This window comes from Microcaecilia unicolor, chromosome 1, assembly GCF_901765095.1.
Source record: "Microcaecilia unicolor chromosome 1, aMicUni1.1, whole genome shotgun sequence".
Taxonomy (NCBI): Eukaryota; Metazoa; Chordata; class Amphibia; order Gymnophiona; family Siphonopidae; genus Microcaecilia; species Microcaecilia unicolor.
This window is the reverse complement of record NC_044031.1, coordinates 582054017-582075742: the sequence shown is the minus strand read 5'-3', so window position 1 is coordinate 582075742 and position 21726 is coordinate 582054017. Positions and strand designations below refer to the sequence as shown.

The 21726-nt window shown below is 45.3% G+C and overlaps 1 protein-coding gene across 2 annotated transcripts in view; it reads right to left on the bottom strand.

Moving 5' to 3' along the window:
• Window positions 1-21277, bottom strand: part of RNF139 (ring finger protein 139) — a 30330-nt gene extending 9053 nt beyond the window's left edge. The window contains exon 1 of one of the 2 annotated variants that reach the window (XR_003943807.1): window positions 20711-21069. Coding sequence is in view for 1 of the 2 variants with exons in the window: in XM_030218915.1 (XP_030074775.1) it covers window positions 20977-21148 (172 nt within the window). In the remaining variant the exon portion in view is untranslated. Of the gene's footprint in view, window positions 1-20710 lie in introns of both variants that reach the window. The other variant, XM_030218915.1, reaches the window with a different exon arrangement.
• Window positions 21278-21726: the final 449 nt, after the last annotated feature.

Genomic DNA, 21726 nt, shown 5'->3' with positions numbered 1-21726 from the left:
TGTGAGGAAGATCCTCTCCCTTGCTGTGTTGAACAGAACATACAGCTACTCCAGCATCTGCGATGGAGTTAGTCAGCTCCTCTCAAAATTGATCAACCAACTCACTGACTGCAGAGGGCGGACAACTTTGTCTTATTTGGACAGTATGGCGGCGATGAATGAGCCAGTCGTCAAGATATGGGTGAACTGATTCCCTAGTGTCGAAGAAAGGCTGTAGCCACCACCACCATAACCTTGGTAAATGTTCTTGGTGCCATGGTGAGACCAAAGGGCAAAGCCCTGAACTGGATGTGACAGCCCAGCACTGCAAAACGTAGAAACCTCTGTGCAGCAGCCATATGGGTATATGCAAATATGCCTCCTTGAGATTGAGGGTGGTGAGAAATTCTCCCATTTGAACTGAGAATATGACAGCTCTGTGTTTCCATGCAAAAGTGGTGCACTCACATCTCAAAGGTCTAAACTGCTGCCTCCAAGACCGGACGAAAGGTGTCTTCCTTCTTTGGGACAATGAAGTAGACGGAATATCTGCCTTGTCCCTGTTCGACCTGGGGAACTGGAACAATGGCCCACAGCACCAGTAAGGAATCTACAGTGGCCTGAATATCAACCGCCTTGGTCCCCTTTCGACAAAGAGACTTCAAGAAGAGAGGAGAAACCGGGTGGGAAAACTCCAATTTGTAACCTTCTGTACAAATATCCAGAACCCGCTGGTCTGACATGATTTTGGCATGACATCTCCCGAAGATGTCTTCCCACCGAAGAGTGAAGCTCGGGAAGCACTGGGCACTCTGAGGACGACTTCCTGTCTGCACGAAAAGGAAGACTGATGTGCCTGAAAGTGGGACTTCTGATCATATTGCTAATGACCAGGCTGGTACCATCTGCTGTCACAAAATCAAGAGCCCCTTGAAGACTAATGACCAGAGGCTTTTGGCTTATCCTCCAGCAACCATTGTGGTTTAGTTTCCCCCAGTTCTTTCACCAAGTAACTGACATCTTCTCCAAACAGCCACTTGCCCTGCTGCCCAATGCTGCAACCAGAGTTGCCGACGTGTCGTGACAGCCAAAGACATACAGTGGTGGAAATAAGTATTTGATCCCTTGCTGATTTTGTAAGTTTGCCCACTGACAAAGACATGAGCAGCCCATAATTGAAGGGTAGGTTATTGGTAACAGTGAGAGATAGCACATCACAAATTAAATCCGGAAAATCACATTGTGGAAAGTATATGAATTTATTTGCATTCTGCAGAGGGAAATAAGTATTTGATCCCCCACCAACCAGTAAGAGATCTGGCCCCTACAGACCATGTAGATGCTCCAAATCAACTCGTTACCTGCATGACAGACAGCTGTCGGCAATGGTCACCTGTATGAAAGACACCTGTCCACAGACTCAGTGAATCAGTCAGACTCTAACCTCTACAAAATGGCCAAGAGCAAGGAGCTGTCTAAGGATGTCAGGGACAAGATCATACACCTGCACAAGGCTGGAATGGGCTACAAAACCATCAGTAAGACGCTGGGCGAGAAGGAGACAACTGTTGGTGCCATAGTAAGAAAATGGAAGAAGTACAAAATGACTGTCAATCGACAAAGATCTGGGGCTCCACGCAAAATCTCACCTCGTGGGGTATCCTTGATCATGAGAAAGGTTAGAAATCAGCCTACAACTACAAGGGGGGAACTTGTCAATGATCTCAAGGCAGCTGGGACCACTGTCACCACGAAAACCATTGGTAACACATTACGACATAACGGATTGCAATCCTGCAGTGCCCGCAAGGTCCCCCTGCTCCGGAAGGCACATGTGACGGCCCGTCTGAAGTTTGCCAGTGAACACCTGGATGATGCCGAGAGTGATTGGGAGAAGGTGCTGTGGTCAGATGAGACAAAAATTGAGCTCTTTGGCATGAACTCAACTCGCCGTGTTTGGAGGAAGAGAAATGCTGCCTATGACCCAAAGAACACCGTCCCCACTGTCAAGCATGGAGGTGGAAATGTTATGTTTTGGGGGTGTTTCTCTGCTAAGGGCACAGGACTACTTCACCGCATCAATGGGAGAATGGATGGGGCCATGTACCGTACAATTCTGAGTGACAACCTCCTTCCCTCCGCCAGGGCCTTAAAAATGGGTCGTGGCTGGGTCTTCCAGCACGACAATGACCCAAAACATACAGCCAAGGCAACAAAGGAGTGGCTCAGGAAGAAGCACATTAGGGTCATGGAGTGGCCTAGCCAGTCACCAGACCTTAATCCCATTGAAAACTTATGGAGGAAGCTGAAGCTGCGAGTTGCCAAGCGACAGCCCAGAACTCTTAATGATTTAGAGATGATCTGCAAAGAGGAGTGGACCAAAATTCCTCCTGACATGTGTGCAAACCTCATCATCAACTACAGAAGACGTCTGACCGCTGTGCTTGCCAACAAGGGTTTTGCCACCAAGTATTAGGTCTTGTTTGCCAGAGGGATTAAATACTTATTTCCCTCTGCAGAATGCAAATAAATTCATATACTTTCCACAATGTGATTTTCCGGATTTAATTTGTGATGTGCTATCTCTCACTGTTACCAATAACCTACCCTTCAATTATGGGCTGCTCATGTCTTTGTCAGTGGGCAAACTTACAAAATCAGCAAGGGATCAAATACTTATTTCCACCACTGTATTGCGGGCTATAACACAACATGTTATACACAGTATCCTACACAGTATCCACCAAGGAGGCGGACCCTGTTTCCAACTGGGCATTATGACGCCTGTTATCCTGCAGACTGCTGATGTCACTTCAGGCATGCTCTTGCCACGAACGAGCTGCATGCTGTCGCTTGAAGACCCCAAACAGGCCACTTCAAAGGCTTGTTTCAACGAGCTTTCTAGCTTCCTATCCTGTAGATCATTTAGAGCAGTGACTCCTAACAGCAAGGTGATCTTCTTACTCACTGCCATAACAAGAGAGTCCACCCTGGTAAGCTGCAATTTCTTTCTCCTCTGGAACCAATGGCCATGGCTTTTCCTATTCTCAGCCCCATGTCTGGTAAGACCCATTCTGCTGTAAGCAGGTCTTGAATGTTTGGATGCATCAGGAAGGCCTTTGAAGGACCTCTAAGCCAACTCATGACTGACGAAGACAGGAAGGGGTTTGGGAGAAGGAGTGTGTAGGGATGAGAGAGGGGGAGGGGGGGGACGGTGTGAAAGTTGAGAAGTGGATTGGTTTGTTTGTGGGAGTGCAAGGGTGTATGGCTGAAGGGGATTAATAAAATAAAATGCAATGCGGGTTGTGTTGGACACTTTGGACTGACATGGTTGTAGATTATAACTACAAATTGGAACTTGTAGATTGTATACTGAGCCTTACTATGTATACTTTGTGAATACAGCCTGTCATTGTATGAATAAAAATATATTTCAAAAAAAAAGAACAGAGGAGTCTACCCCACTGAACTGAAAAGTAGATAACTACTCTTATCTTTTTGAGCCATATTGTCCAACCTCGGCCCTTGCCTGGCCAGACTTTTTAAGATTTCCACAATAAAAATGCATGAGATCTATACACCTTCCCTAGCAAACCATTTCATGCTAAGGCTAAACAAAGGAGCAGGCTGTGAAGCCATTTCACGCAGCTGGGTGGTGCTGAAACTGACAGGTGATTGCCCGCTTTGCCAAATACATCACGGATGTGGATGTACCTTATAGGTGAATACCGCAAAAATAATAAAGCTACAGGAATGCAATGTAGCCAGCTGCTTAAGTTAAGATAAAACTATGGAATGTACTGCTGTTTTACCACCACATTTGCTGGCAGTGCTAAAGAAAACAGCATAGACAACTATTGTAAGTGCACAATGCAGGAAAAAGCCTGAGAGTCTGAGACCTGGGAAAAAAAAAAAAAGGAAATTTCAAGAACTGGGGAACCACAACATACTCCAACCAGGGAGACTGAAAATTCTTACCTGATAATTTTCTCTCTTTTAGTCCCAAAAGATTAGTCCACAGTTGTGGGTTGTGCCCATCTACCAGCAGATGGAGACAGAGAGCAAATCAGAACTTTGCCACATAAGGCTGCTGTGCACTAGATTCCATTCAGTATTCTGATAACCAAGCAGAAGTTAATAGCAAGAAGAAGGTAAAATTATGTATAATCATACCTGATAATTTTCTTTCCATTAATCATAGCTGATCAATCCATAGACTGGTGGGTTGTGTCCATCTACCAGCAGGTGGAGATAGAGAGCAAACTTTTGCCTCCCTATATGTGGTCATGTGCTGCCGGAAACTCCTCAGTATGTCGATATCAAAGCTCCATCCGCAGGACTCAGCACTTAGAGAATTACACCCACGAAGGGACACTCTGCCCAGCTCACCACCGCCGAAACGGGGGAGGGGAATTAACCCAGCTCATCCCCACACAAGTGGGGGAGGGGAATCCGTCCAGCTCATCCCCGCGGAGCGGGGGAGGGACACCACACCCGCCGATGCGGGGGGATCTGGCTTATCCTGCAACCGCAACCGCGGGAGGAGCTGACTGACCCTAACACCGCCGAAGCGGGAGGGGTACAAAGCTGCCCTACAGCTGCACGAAGCGGGAGGGAGTGCCGGCAGAATTTATGTCTCAATCCAGCCCCGTAAAACGGAGGGGAGAGGAATGCAGCAGCTCACTGTAACACAAAGTCGTCTCAACTCTTGAAGAATCCAAGTGAAAGAAGAACTTGAACACGAAGTCCTCCTGAAGTAACTGAAGGCTAAACTTGAACCTAAAATTCAACCAGAATATAAACAGTACAGATATCTGGGAGGGGCTATGGATTGATCAGCTATGATTAATGGAAAGAAAATTATCAGGTATGATTATACATAATTTTACCTTCCATATCATCAAGCTGATCAATCCATAGACTGGTGGGATGTACCGAAGCAGTACTCACCCAGGGCGGGACATAGAAATCCCTGACCTCAACACTGAAGCTCCAAACCGGGCCTCCGCCCGTGCAGCCACAGTCAAACGGTAATGCTTGGAGAATGTATGAGCCGAAGCCCACGTTGCCGCCTTGCATATCTCTTCCAAGGAGACGGATCCGGCCTCTGCCATCGAGGCCGCCTGAGCTCTCGTGGAGTGAGCCTTCAGCTGGATAGGCGGCACCTTCCCCGCGGCCACATAAGCCGCTGCAATGGCTTCCTGGACCCATCTTGCCACTGTAGGCTTAGCAGCCTGCAGACCCTTACGAGGACCTGCAAACAGGACAAACAGATGATCCGATTTCCGGAAATCATTGGTCACTTCCAAGTATCTGATGATGACTCGTCTCACATCCAGATATTCAAGAGCGGAGTACTCCTCTGGGTAGTCCTCCCTACGAAAGGAAGGGAGACAGAGCTGCTGATTCACATGGAAGCGAGAACCAATCTTGGGCAGGAAGGAAGGCACTGTGCGAATAGTCACTCCTGCCTCAGTGCACTGCAGAAAAGGCTCTTGACATGAGAGCGCCTGGAGCTCGGAAACTCTTCTGTCTGAAGTGATAGCCACCAAAAAGACTGCTTTCAACGTCAGGTCTTTCAGAGATGCCCTCGACAAGGGTTCCAAAGGCGGCTTCTGCAATGCTCTTAGCACCAGGTTGAGATCCCACGCAGGCACCACTGAGTGCAGAGGAGGGCGCAGGTGATTAACTCCCTTGAGAAAGCGCACCACATCTGGCTGCGAAGCCAGGGAAGCACCCTTCAGGCGGCCCCTGAAGCAAGCCCGAGCCGCTACCTGGACTTTAAGGGAACTGAGCGACAGGCCTTTCTCCAGACCTTCTTGCAGGAACGCCAACACTGAAGAAATTGGAGCAGTGAAGGGAGAAAGTGAGCCTGCTTCACACCATGCTGCAAAGATACGCCAAACCCTGGCGTAAGCAGTAGAAGTAGAGCGCTTCCTCGCTCTCAGCATAGTGGCGATGACCTTGTCTGAGAAGCCCTTCTTCCTCAGACGCTGCCGCTCAATAGCCAGGCCGTAAGACCAAAGGGAGAGGGATCCTCCATCACCACGGGACCCTGATGTAACAGGCCCTGCTCCACTGACAGCCGCAGAGGATCGTCGACTGAGAGCCTGAACAAGTCCGCATACCAGGGACGTCTGGGCCAATCCGGACCCACCAGGATTACCCTGCCGGGATGCTTTGCCACCCGGTCTAGCACCCTGCCCAACATGGGCCAGGGCGGGAACCATAGAGGATCTCTTGTGTCGGCCACTTGTTGGAGAAGAGCATCTACTCCCAGGGATCGAGGGTCCCGTCCTCTGCTGAAAAAGCGCGGCACTTGGCCATTGGCCGATGACGCCATCAGATCTAGGCTCGGCTGGCCCCAGCGCTTCGTGATGTCCAAGAACGCCTGAGCAGATAGTTGCCACTCTCCGGGCTCCAAGGTATGGCGACTGAGAAAGTCCGCCTTGACATTCATGACTCCGGCAATGTGGGCCGCTGAAAGCTGCTCCAGGTTCGCTTCCGCCCACTGGCAAAGACTCATAGCCTCCTTGGCTAGAGGGGCGCTCTGGTACCTCCCTGGCGGTTGATATAGGCCACAGCCGTGGCATTGTCCGACAGGACCCGTACAGGCTTCAACACGAGTACCGGGATGAACTCCAATAACACCAAGCGAATGGCTCTGAGTTCCAGGAGGTTGATAGACCACTTGCCTCTGCAGGAGACTAGAGCCCCTGCGCTGTCCTTCCCAAGCAGTGGGCTCCCCAGCCCATCAAAGAGGCGTCTGTCGTGACGACAATCCACTCCGGGGTCACCAGAGGCAATCCTGCAGACAACTTGTCCGTCTGCGTCCACCAGCTCAGCGCCTTGCGCACTGCTGGGTCCACGGGAAGGCGCACAGCATAATCCTCCGACATCGGAGTCCAGCGCAGCAGCAGAGATAGCTGTAGTGGTCTCATATGAGCCCTGGCCCAGGGCACTACTTCCATCGTGGCCGTCCTAGAGCCCAACAGCTGCACGTAGTCCCAAGCCCGAATAGGAGAGGCTACTAGGAACTAGTCCACCTGAGCCTGAAGCTTGACAATCCGATTGTCTGGCAGGAACACTCTGCCCACTTGGGTGTCGAATCGAACTCCCAGATACACCAGGGACTGAGTCGGGCGCAGCTGGCTCTTCTTCCAGTTGATGATCCATCCCAGGGAGCTCAAAAGAGCAACTACCCGGTCCATAGCTTTGCCGCACTCTGCATAAGAGGGGGCTCGGATCAACCAGTCATCCAGATAAGGATGGACTTGTACTCCTTCCTTTAGCAGGAAGGCCGCTATGACCCCCATTACTTTGGAAAAGGTCCGCGGAGCAGTAGCCAACCCGAAAGGGAGGGCTCTGAACTGGAAGTGTCGTCTCAGGACTGTAAAACGCAGAAAGCGTTGGAGAGGAGGCCAGATGGGAATATGCAGGTACGCTTCCTTGATGTCCAAGGAAGCCAAGAACTCTCCTGCCTTCACTGCCGCTATAACAGAGCGGAGAGTCTCCATGCGAAAGTGCCTCACTTTCCAGGCCCGATTGACCCCTTGAGGTCGAGGATAGGCCGGACAGAACCTCCTTTCTTTGGAACCACAAAGTAAATGGAGTAACGTCCCTTGCCAATCTGATTTTTTGGCACCGGAACGACCGCACCCAGGCGGATCAGGTTGTCCAAGGTCTGCTGCACTACCACAGCTTGACCGGAGACTTGCAGGGAGAGAGTACAAACCCGTCTCTTAAGGGTTGGCAGAACTCTAGCTTGTAGCCGTCTCTGATGACTTCCAGCACCCACGCGTCTGAAGTTATAGTGGTCCACTCGCCCAGAAACGAGGACAGCCGTCCTCCAATCTGCACTGGGGCGTGGACCAAGGCCCCGTCATTGGGTACGAGACCCTGGGGGAGGACCGGAGGGAGCACCTCCGGGACGGCGGTCTCTGCGAAAGGAATGCTGCTTGGGGGAGAAAGTCCTCTTGAAGGAAGAGGGGGCAGAGGAACCCGACTTGCCCGGGCGGTATGGAGGTATCGGGACGAGTACTAACCCGAGCCCTGACCTCTGGTAATTTCTTGCCCTTAGACGTGCCGAGATCGGTCACGATTTTGTCCAGCTCGACCCCAAAGAGCAGCTTGCCTTTAAAAGGCAATCTAGCCAGGCGGGATTTAGAGGCGTGGTCAGCAGACCAATGTTTCAGCCAAAGCCACCGCCGCGCAGAGACTGTCTGAGCCATGCCTTTAGCTGAGGCTCTCCAGACATCATACAGCAAGTCTGCCAAATAGGCTAAGCCCGATTCCAGGGCCGGCCAATCAGCCCTCAAGGAATGATCCGAGGGGGAAGCCCGCTGCACCATAGTCCGGCACGCCCTGGCCACATAGGAGCCGCAAACTGAGGCCTGCAAACTTAAAGCAGCTGCCTCCAAGGACGACCTTAAGGCCGCCTCCAATCTTCTGTCTTGGGCGTCCTTTAGGGCCGTGCCACCTTCCACCGGCAACGCCGTTTTCTTAGTCACCGCAGTGATTAAAGAATCCACGGTAGGCCACAGATAGGCCTCACGTTCACTCACAGCCAAAGGATAGAGGCGGGACATAGCCCTAGCCACTTTAAGGCTCATTTCCGGGACATCCCATTGAGCCGCAATTAAGGTGTGCATGGCATCATGCACGTGGAAGGTTCTAGGCGGGCGCTTCGTCCCCAGCATAATGGCAGAGCCAACAGGGGCTGAGGGAGAGACGTCCTCCGGAGAGGAAATCTTCAAAGTGTCCATGGCCTGTAACAACAGGTTGGGCAAATCCTCTGGGCTAAAAAGCCGCGCTGCAGAGGGGTCATCCGCTCCATCCGAGCGGGGATCTATCTCCTCCAAGGAATCCGCAAAGGATCGTTGGGAGACCTCAGACACGCTGCCCTCATCTACATCGGAGGAGACAAAAGTCCTCCAAGGCCTGGAAATCAACCCGAGGGCGTTTACCTCTGGGAACCTCAACCTCTTTATCAGAAGAGGGAGCAGGGGCAGCGTTTGCATGAGGAAAGCCTGATGCAGCAGCAAAACAAACTCGGGGGAGAAACCCCCCAGACTGTGCACTTCCGCAGCCTGGGCAACAGCCCTAGACGCACTCTCAACCGGCGCTCGCAATAGCGGGGGAGAGACATGCTGCGCATCCAAAATGGCGTCCGGCGCGAAACTCCGTGAAGGAGCCGCGCGGGAAGAACGGCGCTTAACTTTAGCCGCTTTTGTGCCGTCGCCCAAATTAAGGGCGTTCATGGCATTAATGTCTCCAACCTCAAGGGCGGCCCCGAAGAAGCCGTCCGAGCCGCGTGGCCGGCCAAGATGGCGGAGGCGAGGAGCGGGGGATGGGCGTTTATGGCGGGAAAAAACCGCCACGCCGGAGGAAGGACCGGGACATTCATCGGTCACGAAACTGTCACCCAACAAGGGCGAATCAGGCTGTAAGACCCCCGCATCCCCTCTAGAAGCGCTCAAGCGATCCGGGGAGCGACCCTTTGCGCCCTCGCCCTCCGACGCCATATGCCACGAGGAGAAGAATCGGGGAACCCCCTGCCCGCTATAAAAAGGTAAAAATTACCTGCTGTCCGCTCCGAGCTGTAACGAACTGGTGTCCCAGTGAGTAGCTGCAATGAACGTTTAAAGAAACGTCGAATTAAACGCCTTTAAAGACGTTTAAAAATATATATTTTTTTTTTTTTAAACGGAGCCAGCGGGAGGGGGGAGAAAAGGAGGGACCTGGCACCACCAGGTTTGCACTTGCTCAAAAGAGCCCTCAACCCCAGGCCTCAACAAAACCTAAGGATTAGGCTTGGAGGCCTAGCCAGAGCTGCTGCTGTGTGTGACCACCACCTGCTGAGATAGAGAACATACTGGGGAGTTTCCGGCAGCACATGACCACATATAGGGAGGCAAAAGTTTGCTCTCTATCTCCACCTGCTGGTAGATGGACACAACCCACCAGTCTATGGATTGATCAGCTTGATGATATGGAACTCCTCCTGCCTCTAACACATTTTTATAATCTTTGAAGAACACTAACCTTTTGCCTAAAAAACAAGAAAATCAACACATAACCCTACAAATAGAAGGGTGGCATCTGGACTTATCCTTTCAGACTAAAGGAAAGAAAATTATCATCAGGTAAGAACTCATTTTTCCCTCATTAGCGTCTCCAAAGGATTACACCATAATTGTGGGATGAATAAAAGCAGTCCTCAAGATGGGAGAGAACGTGATAACCCTTCCACAAGAACAGAAGCTCCAAAGAAAGCTTTTGTCCTAGCTGGGACATCTAGAAGATAATGCTTAGAAAATGTATGAAATGTGGACAATGTGGCAGCCCTACAAATTTCATCTACAGAAACAGTATGGGCTTCTGCAAAGGAAGCAGAAAGTGCCCTTGTAGAATGAGCTTTAATATGGAAGGGAGTTCTTTTCCCTGATAACAAATAGGCTTCTGAAAAGAGAGTGTACTTTAACCAACAAGCTATAGTTGCTTTAGAAGCACAAAAACTCTTTTTAGGTCCCAAGAAAAGAAAAGAAAAGATGAACTGAGCGCCTAAAATCATTAGAGACCTCTAAATAGAATAAGAGAGCTCTTAACATCAAGGAGACGCAAAGAAGAAGATTCTTATCCACAATCCTCTTCAGAAAAAGGAGCATACATAGTTTATTTAACGTGAAAAGCAGAAACCACCTTAGGTAAAACAGAAGGGAACATACAGTTTCTACACAGAAAGGGTTCAGTACAAGATAAAGCTTGAAGCTCTGAGGTCCTTCTGGCTGAAGACATAGCTACTAAGAAAACCATTTTTGAAGTAAGATCCTTAAGAGCAGCTTTGCATAGGGGTTCCAAAAAAAAAAAAAAAAGGGAAGAGGGCCTGAAGGGCCTAAGAATGAGATGAAGGTTCCATCGAGGACAGAGAAAGTTTGATGAACAAAAAAATCCATTTGAGAATTTGGGGTTTCTGCAATAGGACCTCAATCAAGCAGAAAATCTCTACTTCTGTGGCTAGATGAACACTTTTAGCTTCCCATAGCCTGATGAGATAGGAAACTGCAGTCACATCTGAAAGAATCTTTACTGGCTTTCCTCAATGATGATTAGCAAAAGAAAACAAGGCTTCTCTAATGGCTCTAAGCTCTAGACCAGTGCTTCCCATGTCCAGTCCTGGAGTGCCACTTGCCAGGCAGGATATCCACAATGAATATACATGAGAGATTTGCATATAATGGAGACAGTGTATGCAAATCAAGTTCATTAATATTCATTGTGCATATCCTGAAAAAAACCTGAGTGGTAAGGGGTACTGGACTTGGGACTGCTCTAGACCGTTGATGTACCAAAGAAGCTTCGACTGGAGACCATCAGCCTTGGACTGACTGAAGCAAAGAGCTCCGCAGCCCAATAAGCTGAATTGTCAGAGGAAAGCTGCACTGAATCCACCATTTGAAGCTGAGTTTGGCTTGGAAGGTCCAAAAGAGATGGAGATGAACTAAGAAGGAACTGCTGAAATGGTCTGATTTGGAATCTGGCCCATAAAAGCACATCCAAGATAGAGGCTGTTGTGCCCAGAACTTGCATAGTCCCAAGACCCTGAGACATGTAAGGGACAGTAGAACCCGACTTGGGTGTGAATTTTTTACTAATGAGAAACAGGAAGAAATGTCTTAAGCCTGTGTCGAATATCACTCCCAAATACTCACAAAGATTTGCGCTGGAATAACTGACTCTTGGTGAAACTGATTACCAAGCCTAAGGCCTGAAGAAGAGGAGATACTTTGTATGAAAGTTGTAGACTCTCTTGATTGGATGGTTTTGCAACTACTCCTATCTCAGAAATCCATTCTGACAAACTCCTCACTAACTGTAGCACTCAGGAGGGAGGGGAGGGATTTGGCCCTATAAGTATCACCCAACTCCAGCTATCTTTAAACTAATTAAAAAAGGAATCAATTCCATCCATCTGTAAACCCCCTGCTCTTTCAACACCAGATATTAGGCTGGGTTAGAAGCTGGACAAGAGCACCAATTATAAGCTGCACAATCGTCAACCATCTGCTTGGAGACAGAGAATAATACTGAACATTCCAAGCTGCATAATACCCTTAAGGGGCGACTCACTAAAGAACTACTTTTTCTGTCTCCATCTGCTGGTCGATGGACATAACCCAATAGTCTTAACTGCTCTGGTATGGACGCTAAGGAAACCTTTTTCTTCAGGTTTGGACAGCATGAGCAAAAGATAACAAGTGAAACATGAAAGCATTCCAATGGAAGTCTTGAGAAGAAAAGTAGAGGTTGGGTAAAGAAGAACAGACATAGATAGGTGATAGCTGACAAAGCAGTAGAATCCATAAGGACCATGCAGGAACAAAATCCCTACCTTACGAACCCACTGAAGAAAGAATTGTAAGAGTGCAAGCTAAAAAATAAACAATACATTACTCCAGAAGTAAAGAAAGAAAACAGGATTCTATTCTCCTCAGTCAGAGAGCATTATCTTGTCTTGGACCACCAGTGCAGCACCTGATGAAGCAGATCTAAATGATCTGAACACTATTTTCTAATTATTTTTTATTAAACAATTTTTGTCACATCAGAAACATAAGAAAAAGGCAGAAAAAAATCACAAAAATGACCCCCCCCCCCCCGTTGAAATCAGTATTTCTTAATAGCCCACATTATGAGAGACCTATTGGAATATCAGTAAAAAGTAACAAAAGATTAAGAAAACTACTCAGACAATATATGAAGGCTTAATATTAATTCTAACTCCTAAAAAAAGTAAAAAAAACCTGTACAGAAAATAAAAGCAAAAAGAACCTCATTTTTTATCGGCAAGAAAACGCTGTAAATTGATAGGATCTAGGAAAATATAAGAATTGTTACCCCATAGGACAAGGCACTCACAAGGAAATTTCAGGGAAAAAGTGCCTCTCACTGCCAAAACCCTCGGTTTCAGTGAAAGGAAAGCCTCACAGCTCATCGGAGTGTGACTGGAATCGTCAGGAAACACTAATATAGTCTGACCTCAAAAAGGTACTTCTGGAAATAAGTTTTCAAATTAACACTTTCTTTTCCACAGAAGACAGTAACAGGGTTGCTCTTTTAGTTATAGTATCCTGAGAAGTTTCCAAAAATCTTGTAAGATCAAGGCTATCTGGAGAATTTATATTATCCATATCCCCCTTCTTAACTACTCTAGAACCTCTAGGAATACTGTATAAGTGTTTACAATCTCACTTTTCTCCAGGGTTAGCTGTAAGATGTCTTTTAAATACTTATCAAAAAGTTGCCTAGGGGAGAGATAGTGAGTCACAGGAAAATTTAGCAGCCTTAAATTGGACTGCCCTAGAAGTATTCTCAAGCACCTTGATCTGAAGGTAAATTAACAAATTGTCCTTGGTAGAAACCACAACAGCAGCAGGATACATATTCACCTGCGATTCACTGTTTCAAGATTCTTCTGGAAATCCTATTATCCTGTTCAAGAAATTTAGCCAATGCTTCCTCAGTGAACTTACTATAAAGTTTCAAATTATCCTGCAGGTTTCTATCCATCTTACTTATAGCAAACAAAATGTCTTTCAAAGTAATATCCTGCGATACTAGGGGAGGCTCAGTTAAAGAACGTGGAGAGCAAGGAACAGAAACCGATGCCTGCACATTTGGAAACCCAATTGCTCCCTGCCGTAAATCCGGAGAGCTTCTCCCCTCAGATAGCACATTGGGAGACACCTCTCTTTCCTACTCCAGGGCATGATCAAGCTCACCAGATGGTACAAGTTGAGGAGATGGAGTTTGACCCCCTGGTAAAAGTGAGGTATCAGGAGAAGGAAGAGGTACTGATTAGGGGACCACCAAAGGCATCAATACTGCCGAAAGATGTTTGTCCTAAGGGCCCTTCACTACAATCGGGACTGAAACTCTTTGATTCTCCTTTCCTCTTCCCCATCAGAGCAGATTACCACGTTCCACGGGCTCTGAAGGGGCAGGGTGTGCCCCTTTGGTCACACACTCGAATTCCGCAGCAGGAACACCTCTGATGATACCAGGAGCTCTGGGGGATCTAGCACAAGTGCTTGCAAAGTCTCAGGCGAGTTCCAACAAGCCTCCCATCTGGACACTTTTTAGTCCACCCGAAGACTATGAAGATCAAAATCAACACTCACCAGGGCACATCCCCTACAATTTCTACTGACCACACTGTAGAGGTTTGTTATTCCCGTTTGATGCACATTTCCAACTACAAATTATCACAGTTGGTGGTCTCAGTATGAGGGACATTCATTTTACCCTTTCAGTAATAACATTTAACTAGCCTCAGATCTAGAAAACCTTTGCCCTTTTGGGCACATGGCAGCGACCATGAGGCTCAGCAGACCTGGTGTTTTATATCCACAAAATCTTACTAACATCACTCCTCTAGTTCTCAGTAGTTCCCATGGCCCCAAAAGCTTGTCTTTTGGCAACTACCCAATATAAAGCAAAAATTAGTAAAAATCAAGCTCCTAAAATAAGCAGAGAATGGCACAAGTCCCTGCAATATGACAAGATGTAAATTGTGGAAACAAAAGGTAACCGAACACAAACAAGTCCCACGGGGTAACAGTACTAAAACAAGAAGTGGGAAAAGGAAGAAGGCTTGACAATGAGATAAACAACCAACTTTAATTGCTGTAGTACATAAGACAACACAGCACTGTAGTGCCTGCTTCAGGAGTCTGACAATGATATGAGCTGCAGGACTGAAAATAATGCAGCCAAATAGAATATTTGAAGGTCTTTAGAAAAACCATGCATAGATGAATGTTGCACTTTCCAAACACAGAGAAGAAGCGAAGACAAAAAAATGCTGTCAAGACATGCTGCGTGGAGAAAAATCTTCTGCCTAAGGCTTCTCTGCTTCTTCTCTACATTTGGAAAGTGCAACATTCATCTATGCACAGTCTTTCCAGAGACCTTCGAACGTTGTTGTATTTGGCTGCATTATTTTCAGTCCTGCAGCTCAAATTATCAGACTCCTGAAGCAGGCACTACAGTGTCGAAACACGGTGCCATGGAGTCTTATATACTATCTATGTACTACAGCAATTAAAGTTGATTGTTTATCCCATCGTCTGTCAAGCCTTCTTTCTTTTCCTTTTTAGGCTGCAAATTGTGCCAGCACAGATCACAGAACCCTATAGTTTTCCACATGGGAAAAACATTCAACATAAGGGTATGCTACCCTTGCTCTTCCTCAAATGAAGTACTAATATCATTCAATGCAGAAAATGAGGTGCTATGGAGAGACAGGTCTGATGTTTAAAGAATCAATTCCCACAGCCATAAGATTAGATGCCACAAAGCCAATCGTGGTGGTACCTATGAGACCAGAGCACTATATCAATGAACTCTGGGTCAGAAAACATACAGGAAATTTTAACAGAAGCCAGGAACATAAGATATTTGAAGTTAAAATGTAATGCTTTGCAATTAATGAGAAATGGACTTACAGATTTTGGTTTCCTCTCACTGTAAACCACAACATTCTACTGCTTTGTCGTCTTCTGATCACTCTCCCCTTCCCCAATCCTATATTTCCATTGAGACTGTCATTGGAATGCTTTTGTTTCCACTTATATATTCTGATAGTTACATTTTGCTCATACTGTCATGACCTGAGAAAGAAATTTTTGGCCTCTGAAAGCTAGTAAAAAAAAAATGTATTTAGTCCATTAAAAAGGATCACCTTATTTTCCACTTATTAATCTTTCAAGCATACTAACACAGCTAAAGCTCTACTTTATCCACTCAGCACAAATAGTAATGTTCCTTTAAAGCAGCAATAACAATTCTTATATTCTGCAATTTTCAAGTATATAGTTGAATGCAGACTATGAAATTAATAATTCACTAGGAATTACAGCAAACCAAGTACTCAAGTTCAAAATATTAACTAAAATCATTTAGGTCCCTCCCAATAAGTCAACAGCAACTGATACATCTACATATTGTAAATGCTTCACTACTAAATTTACATCTTAACACAGCAAATTGTTATTCAGAAAAAAGCTGAAGGCCCATCGACTTCTTATGTGTAATAGTAGACTCTTCCATTTTTTTCAATGCCTGAAATACAAATGTCAAAACAAAAAAAAATCTGAAATCTAATACCCTTTTGCGATGGACATCGAAGTTTCTAAGCTGTGAACTGTGATTATTAAAAGAAATATCAAATAAATGGGACAAAACCAACGTCTACAGCCATCTTTGAGTTCTCTTCATACATCCAACAATTAACACTGCAATAACCTAGTTGTGACAGAATAAACAAGGGCACTGTAATCTAAACTGATCAATTCCAAATAATCATGGATATTTTCAATTGTTTTAATTTTAGAAATACTTTTTTGATCATCAAATGAACCCGGACATCCAAAGATATAGTTGTATCCAATACCATTTCTAAAATTCTCAGGTTGATTTACAGAGAAAATCTATTCCATCAATCCTCAACGAATGACAAGGTAAACCATATGTGCATGTCAGAACAGAAATGTATTTTTCCCTCTGGTTAGTTTCAGAAAGTCTGATAACACTCATTTTTACACCCTATAAGCCAAAAGTATTCTGCTGCACAAAAATAGCTGTTTTATTCAGTTTCTGTGATTAACTTCAGAGTAGCCACAAATTGTTTGCTGAACTTGATAAACTTTATGGTTATGCAATTAGCTGCCTGAACAAGCAACTATCCTAACATTAGCCAAATCCTATTTAGCCCACAGCACGAAGTATTGCATGAAATGGTAGCTGTTCTACTATTTCCATGAAATGTGGATTGTTAAATGGTTAAGCGTTATTTCCCTTCCTCCTAAATTAAAAAAAAAAAAACACCCCAAAACAAAACAGTGGACTAAATACAGCTCTTTAATAAAGAGCTCATATAAACTTGACAAGGGCTGTTTTTTGATGTACCTGCCTACAACACAAGTTCACAATGATCTGAAAACTCATGTGAGCATGAACTTAAAAATGTTGTCTAAATCGTGGTTTTGAGCTGTGGATGAATCATATAAACGATGCAACCACACCCCGTGGTGAACTCTTAAAAAAGAAGGCTTAGAAATAACAGTGCTGGCATGAGTTTTCTATTTCCCTTGCTCCAAGAGTTTTTAGGCCATAAGCCAAGGTGGCAGAATCTTTTGGAAATCAATATTGTTTTTATGCAGATATAGTTTTTTAGGTGGGCCTAGATCAAGTAGTCTCAAATGGTTTGACAGTAGGATTTTACAGCTTTGCCAAGCTGGTTTAGGGAACTAAAATTGTGTCTTAATGCTTCGAAATCAGAATTTGTAGGTTAGTAGACAACACAGGAAACTTGATTCCTAAAATAGGTGGCTTGTTTGAAACAAGGTCAAGTTAAAGGTTTGGGGAGCGTTTCTTGATTTGGAACTTAATTATGGAAAAACAAAAGTCAATCTTGCTAGCATCTACTATTTGTGAAAGTTGTGAAACAAGAAGAGCTTGCTATGGTTGTAAATGCACTAGCTACAGCTAGGCTAGTCTGCTCTAAGCTCCTGAAGAAGCAATAAAAATGACTGCAGTTGATTCAAATTACAGCTGAAAGGTTGCTCAGTGTTAAGCATGCGCTGTATCCCTCCATAACCCACCACAACCTAAGCAGCTAGCTTGGGATTTTTTTTTCCATGAGGGCTGATCTTAGAATGTAGTCATGAGCACAGTTTAGTAAATATCCCCCTTACACTTAAAAGGGCCTAATTATTTGATGATACTGTTCTGCCTCCATATTCATGGAGGGAGGGTATATTGTGATATATATTTAATATAAGTATTATCTGTATTCAATTGCATTGTTGTGTAATAGACAGCACTGTGTACTGAGGCTCTCCCCCCCCCCCCCCCCAGATGTTTTGCAGCATGCTGCGATTCACTTCTTGTAAGCTTTCCCTATAGGCTGTTAGCTCTGAGCTAGATCCAGCCTTCTCTCTGCCCCTGTGGGCTGCTTGAGAGAGCCCAGCTTTGCTTGCATGCTTTGTATCAGCAGCTGGCTGATCCCTTCTTAATCTACTGCAGTTACATCAAGATTTTTCACCATTTTGTCATTCTCCATTTATTTTCATGGAGTTTCTCCCCCTTAATCTCCATTGAGTGTCACAGCTTTTCCTCTCAGCTGGGCTGAGGTTCTGGCCATCTCCTTGCCTCTGTGAGGGGAGGAGGTGGCTAGATACAGACTATGTGCAGAAGGCAACAGTTCTCTTCCAACCAATTGAGAGTCTACTGGTAAAGCTTTTACTTGGGGACGGTTTTACCAGGCTGCTGAAGCTGCTCTATACTTTGACTAGAACAGTATAGGTAAAAATAACTTATACCCTATCAAGAAGTCTGTGTTCATCCAAATCAATCATTGCAAAATGTTCCAGCTAGAGTGAACTTACAAAATCTTGATACCAAGTGCATTGTATATTATGAACCATGGTTATGGTTCATACATTTCTTTGATACAGTACTCAGGCTACAACAGGAAATTAACTACTTACCTTCTCAAAAACAGAATAACTAAGGTTCATCTATTTAAAGGAAACTTTTACAGTATGACATATCTTGATTTGAGGATGATCTGCTGAAGAATGGAGATCTTTGGAAAGTATTAAGCATGAATTATGAACTTGGGTTGAAGTGAGAAGTTTATGCTTGGATTTTAGTATAGTTTTAATTTTGTTTTGTTATGATTTGTGCAAGCAACGCAATGAATTTGATGCAGTTTTTTTTAACCTGCTTTAGCTTTTATCAAAGAGGCATGTACTAAAGACAAAATAAAATACTGTTAAGTTCAGGACTACAATTTAAATGGTTCAACTTAACCACATAAATTGTCTGAAAATCTGCTTTTAAGTTAACAGATAAACAATGATTGATTTAGATCTCATTCCACTAATGCATAGGCCCTAGAGCAGAGCTTCCCAAACTGTGGGTCAGGACCTTTAATGGGGTTCTACAAAACCTATGTTTAGGGTCACAACCTGAGTGGGTTCTCCACAAGTCCATCATTATTCTGCGCCTATAGGATCACAGCCACTAAGATTGATAAACACTGTTGCACAGATCATGCTGGGGAAAAAAAAAAAAAAAAAAAAAGACTACTTGGTCTACCTTGTCTGACTAGTGGTTAATAAGCTACCATGTAAATCATTAAACTACCTCATTTTAATCCACATTCTCCCTCAAGTAAAAAGCCAAAGACCATGTCAACACTTTATGCTCTTTTAAAAGTTAAAAGATCAAAAAGGGGAGATGGCCAGGGGGATAAAGATGTCACTGGAGCCACACTCTGGTTATATATTTTATTGTTGACCGGAAATGGCTATGTTTCGGCAAGTACAAGTGTCAGGGGTCCCTGTTTTTCCAATGTGAGTAAACAAAATGTGTTAATTAGCCCAGCCATTCCCAACCCAGTCCTTGGGGGACATCTAGTCCCATCAAGCTTTCAGAATATCCACAATAAATAATGAATGTGGGATATAAATGTCATAAATAAAATAAAATAATGGCAGTTCAACTGATTTTTTTTCTCCTAAAAAGTTCAATATTATTTTAGCTTATTACATAACCCTGCTTTGTTTTCCTATTGAAACGAGACTACATGTTTCTGTTTTCTTTACAAAATCTTATATGGTCTGGCTCTTGGGTACATACACATATGATCATTTTCTCTTGTCTTATACTAGCAGAACTCAACAAACTATTGCTTCCAAATTTTTCACTATTCCTTCTTCTAAGGATAAAAAGAGACTAAAATTAGTCAATTCTTTATTTTTCTATCAAGCTGCCATGACTGGCAAAGAATTAACTGATACTATACAAGTTTCTTCAAGCTATTTAGATGTTAGAAAATGAGTAAAAACTATTTCCTAAATATGCTTTAAAATCATGATCAATAATATTTTGCTATATTACTATTTGATTTATTGTAGTTCCCTGATTGGTTTTTTTTTTTTTTTTACTGTAAACCACAACTATTGGGGTACAAGCAAGCTAAAAGTCCTAATGTAAAAAAAAAAAAAAGTTAGGCCTCAAACACATTCTAAGCTCTCTCATATGTGCTGTTGCTCCAAGAAACTACTTCTACATCACCATTCAATATGAGAGGCTAAGGTCTGTGAATACATCGAGGCATATTTTCAAAGCACTTAGCCTTGCAAAGTTCCATAGGTTTCTATGGAACTTTGGAAGACTTTGGAAGGCTAAGTGCTTTGAAAATATGCCCCAATGTGTTTACTCTCACTGAAAAACAAGGACCCCTGGCGCAGGCACTTGCCGAAACACACCTGTGTGTCTGGTCAATAATAAAATTTATAGCCTGAGTGTGGCTGCAAGGACAATCTTATCCCCTTGGCTATCTATGCTTTCTGGCATTTGTTTTCTGTGGAACGTTTTTGTTTTTCTGTTTAGACACCTCTTCATACCTTTAAGAAACCTGCTGAGGCCAAAACCACTCCTTTCACTTTCCTATGCAGAAACCAGCAGGAGCCTCACGGATCACACAGCTATCTTTGAGAGAAGATCTGTGTGGCAATTTACATTGTTTACATTTCCCAGAAACAGACAACCACAGAGAAAAAGTCTCATCTCCAGACGCTAATGAATAAAGAATCCTGGCCAAGAAACATAGTAAGCCTCTATGGCATTCTGCTGACCCTGCAAAGTTTCCTTCTCTCACCTCTTGGCACTGGAGTACTAGAAGTCCCACCGGGCCTGACAAAGCTGAATTATCTGCAGGCTGTGGCACTTTCCATGGGGTGAACATTAAAACTACTCAGGGAGCTAATCATATAGATGAGCTGTGAGACCCACACAGACCCGCTGCTATTCATTTCTCCTCTCCCGCTTCTAGATTACCTTTCTGGAAACAGCCCCGAGCCCCTCCGCCGGACTACCAAGTTCAAATCAACGGCGACACCTTTAACCCTCCCCGCCCGCGCTCACCCGTCAGCCGGAGCAGGATATGGCCGGCCGTGCTCAGGCAGCCCACGCTCGGGTCGTGATACGAGTTAAAGATGGCGTCGATGGTGAAAACGCAGGGAGCCCGAAGCGCCACGTCAAGGACAGCCCGGACCCGCTGCGCCACCCGCACCGGAGCCTCCGCCGCTGCCGCCATGAGGAAGCCGCCCTGTGTCAGGTTTTCCCCTGCTACTTCCCCTCCGCTTCCTCCTCCTCCCACGGCGACTCCATCTTGATCTCTCAGCGCTTAGGCTTACTCTCTGCCAGCAGGTGGGGAACCGCCAAGCCGCTCTCGCGGCACCGTACGTCATAATCGAGCGCGCCCCGGGGTCACCACTTCCGCCCTCTCCAGAAAGGGGGCGGAGTTTTGGCGGGGGCGTGGTTTCTCGCTTAGGTCCAGACTGGAGCGGTTGAGTCGCATTTCTTCTCTTAGTTGGGGTTCGGAATGATGAGCAGATGAGACTGAATAAAGTCCTTCTTCCGGTCTGTTCATATTCTTGTCCCCGCCACACCTCCCTGGTCCTCAAGCGACTGCAAATTTTCTGGCATGAGGACAAGTTAGTTTGATGGATCCAACTTTCTTATCTGTCCTCTTTGTTGGGGTGCTGCTGTCACCAGGCCCATTTCGGGCATGAGGAATGTAGATAGCTTTTTCGTACATATGGATTATATATAAACAAGGAAGGTATAGGAGGAATATTTTTGATATATTACTATTTTAAAGTAACAATATAA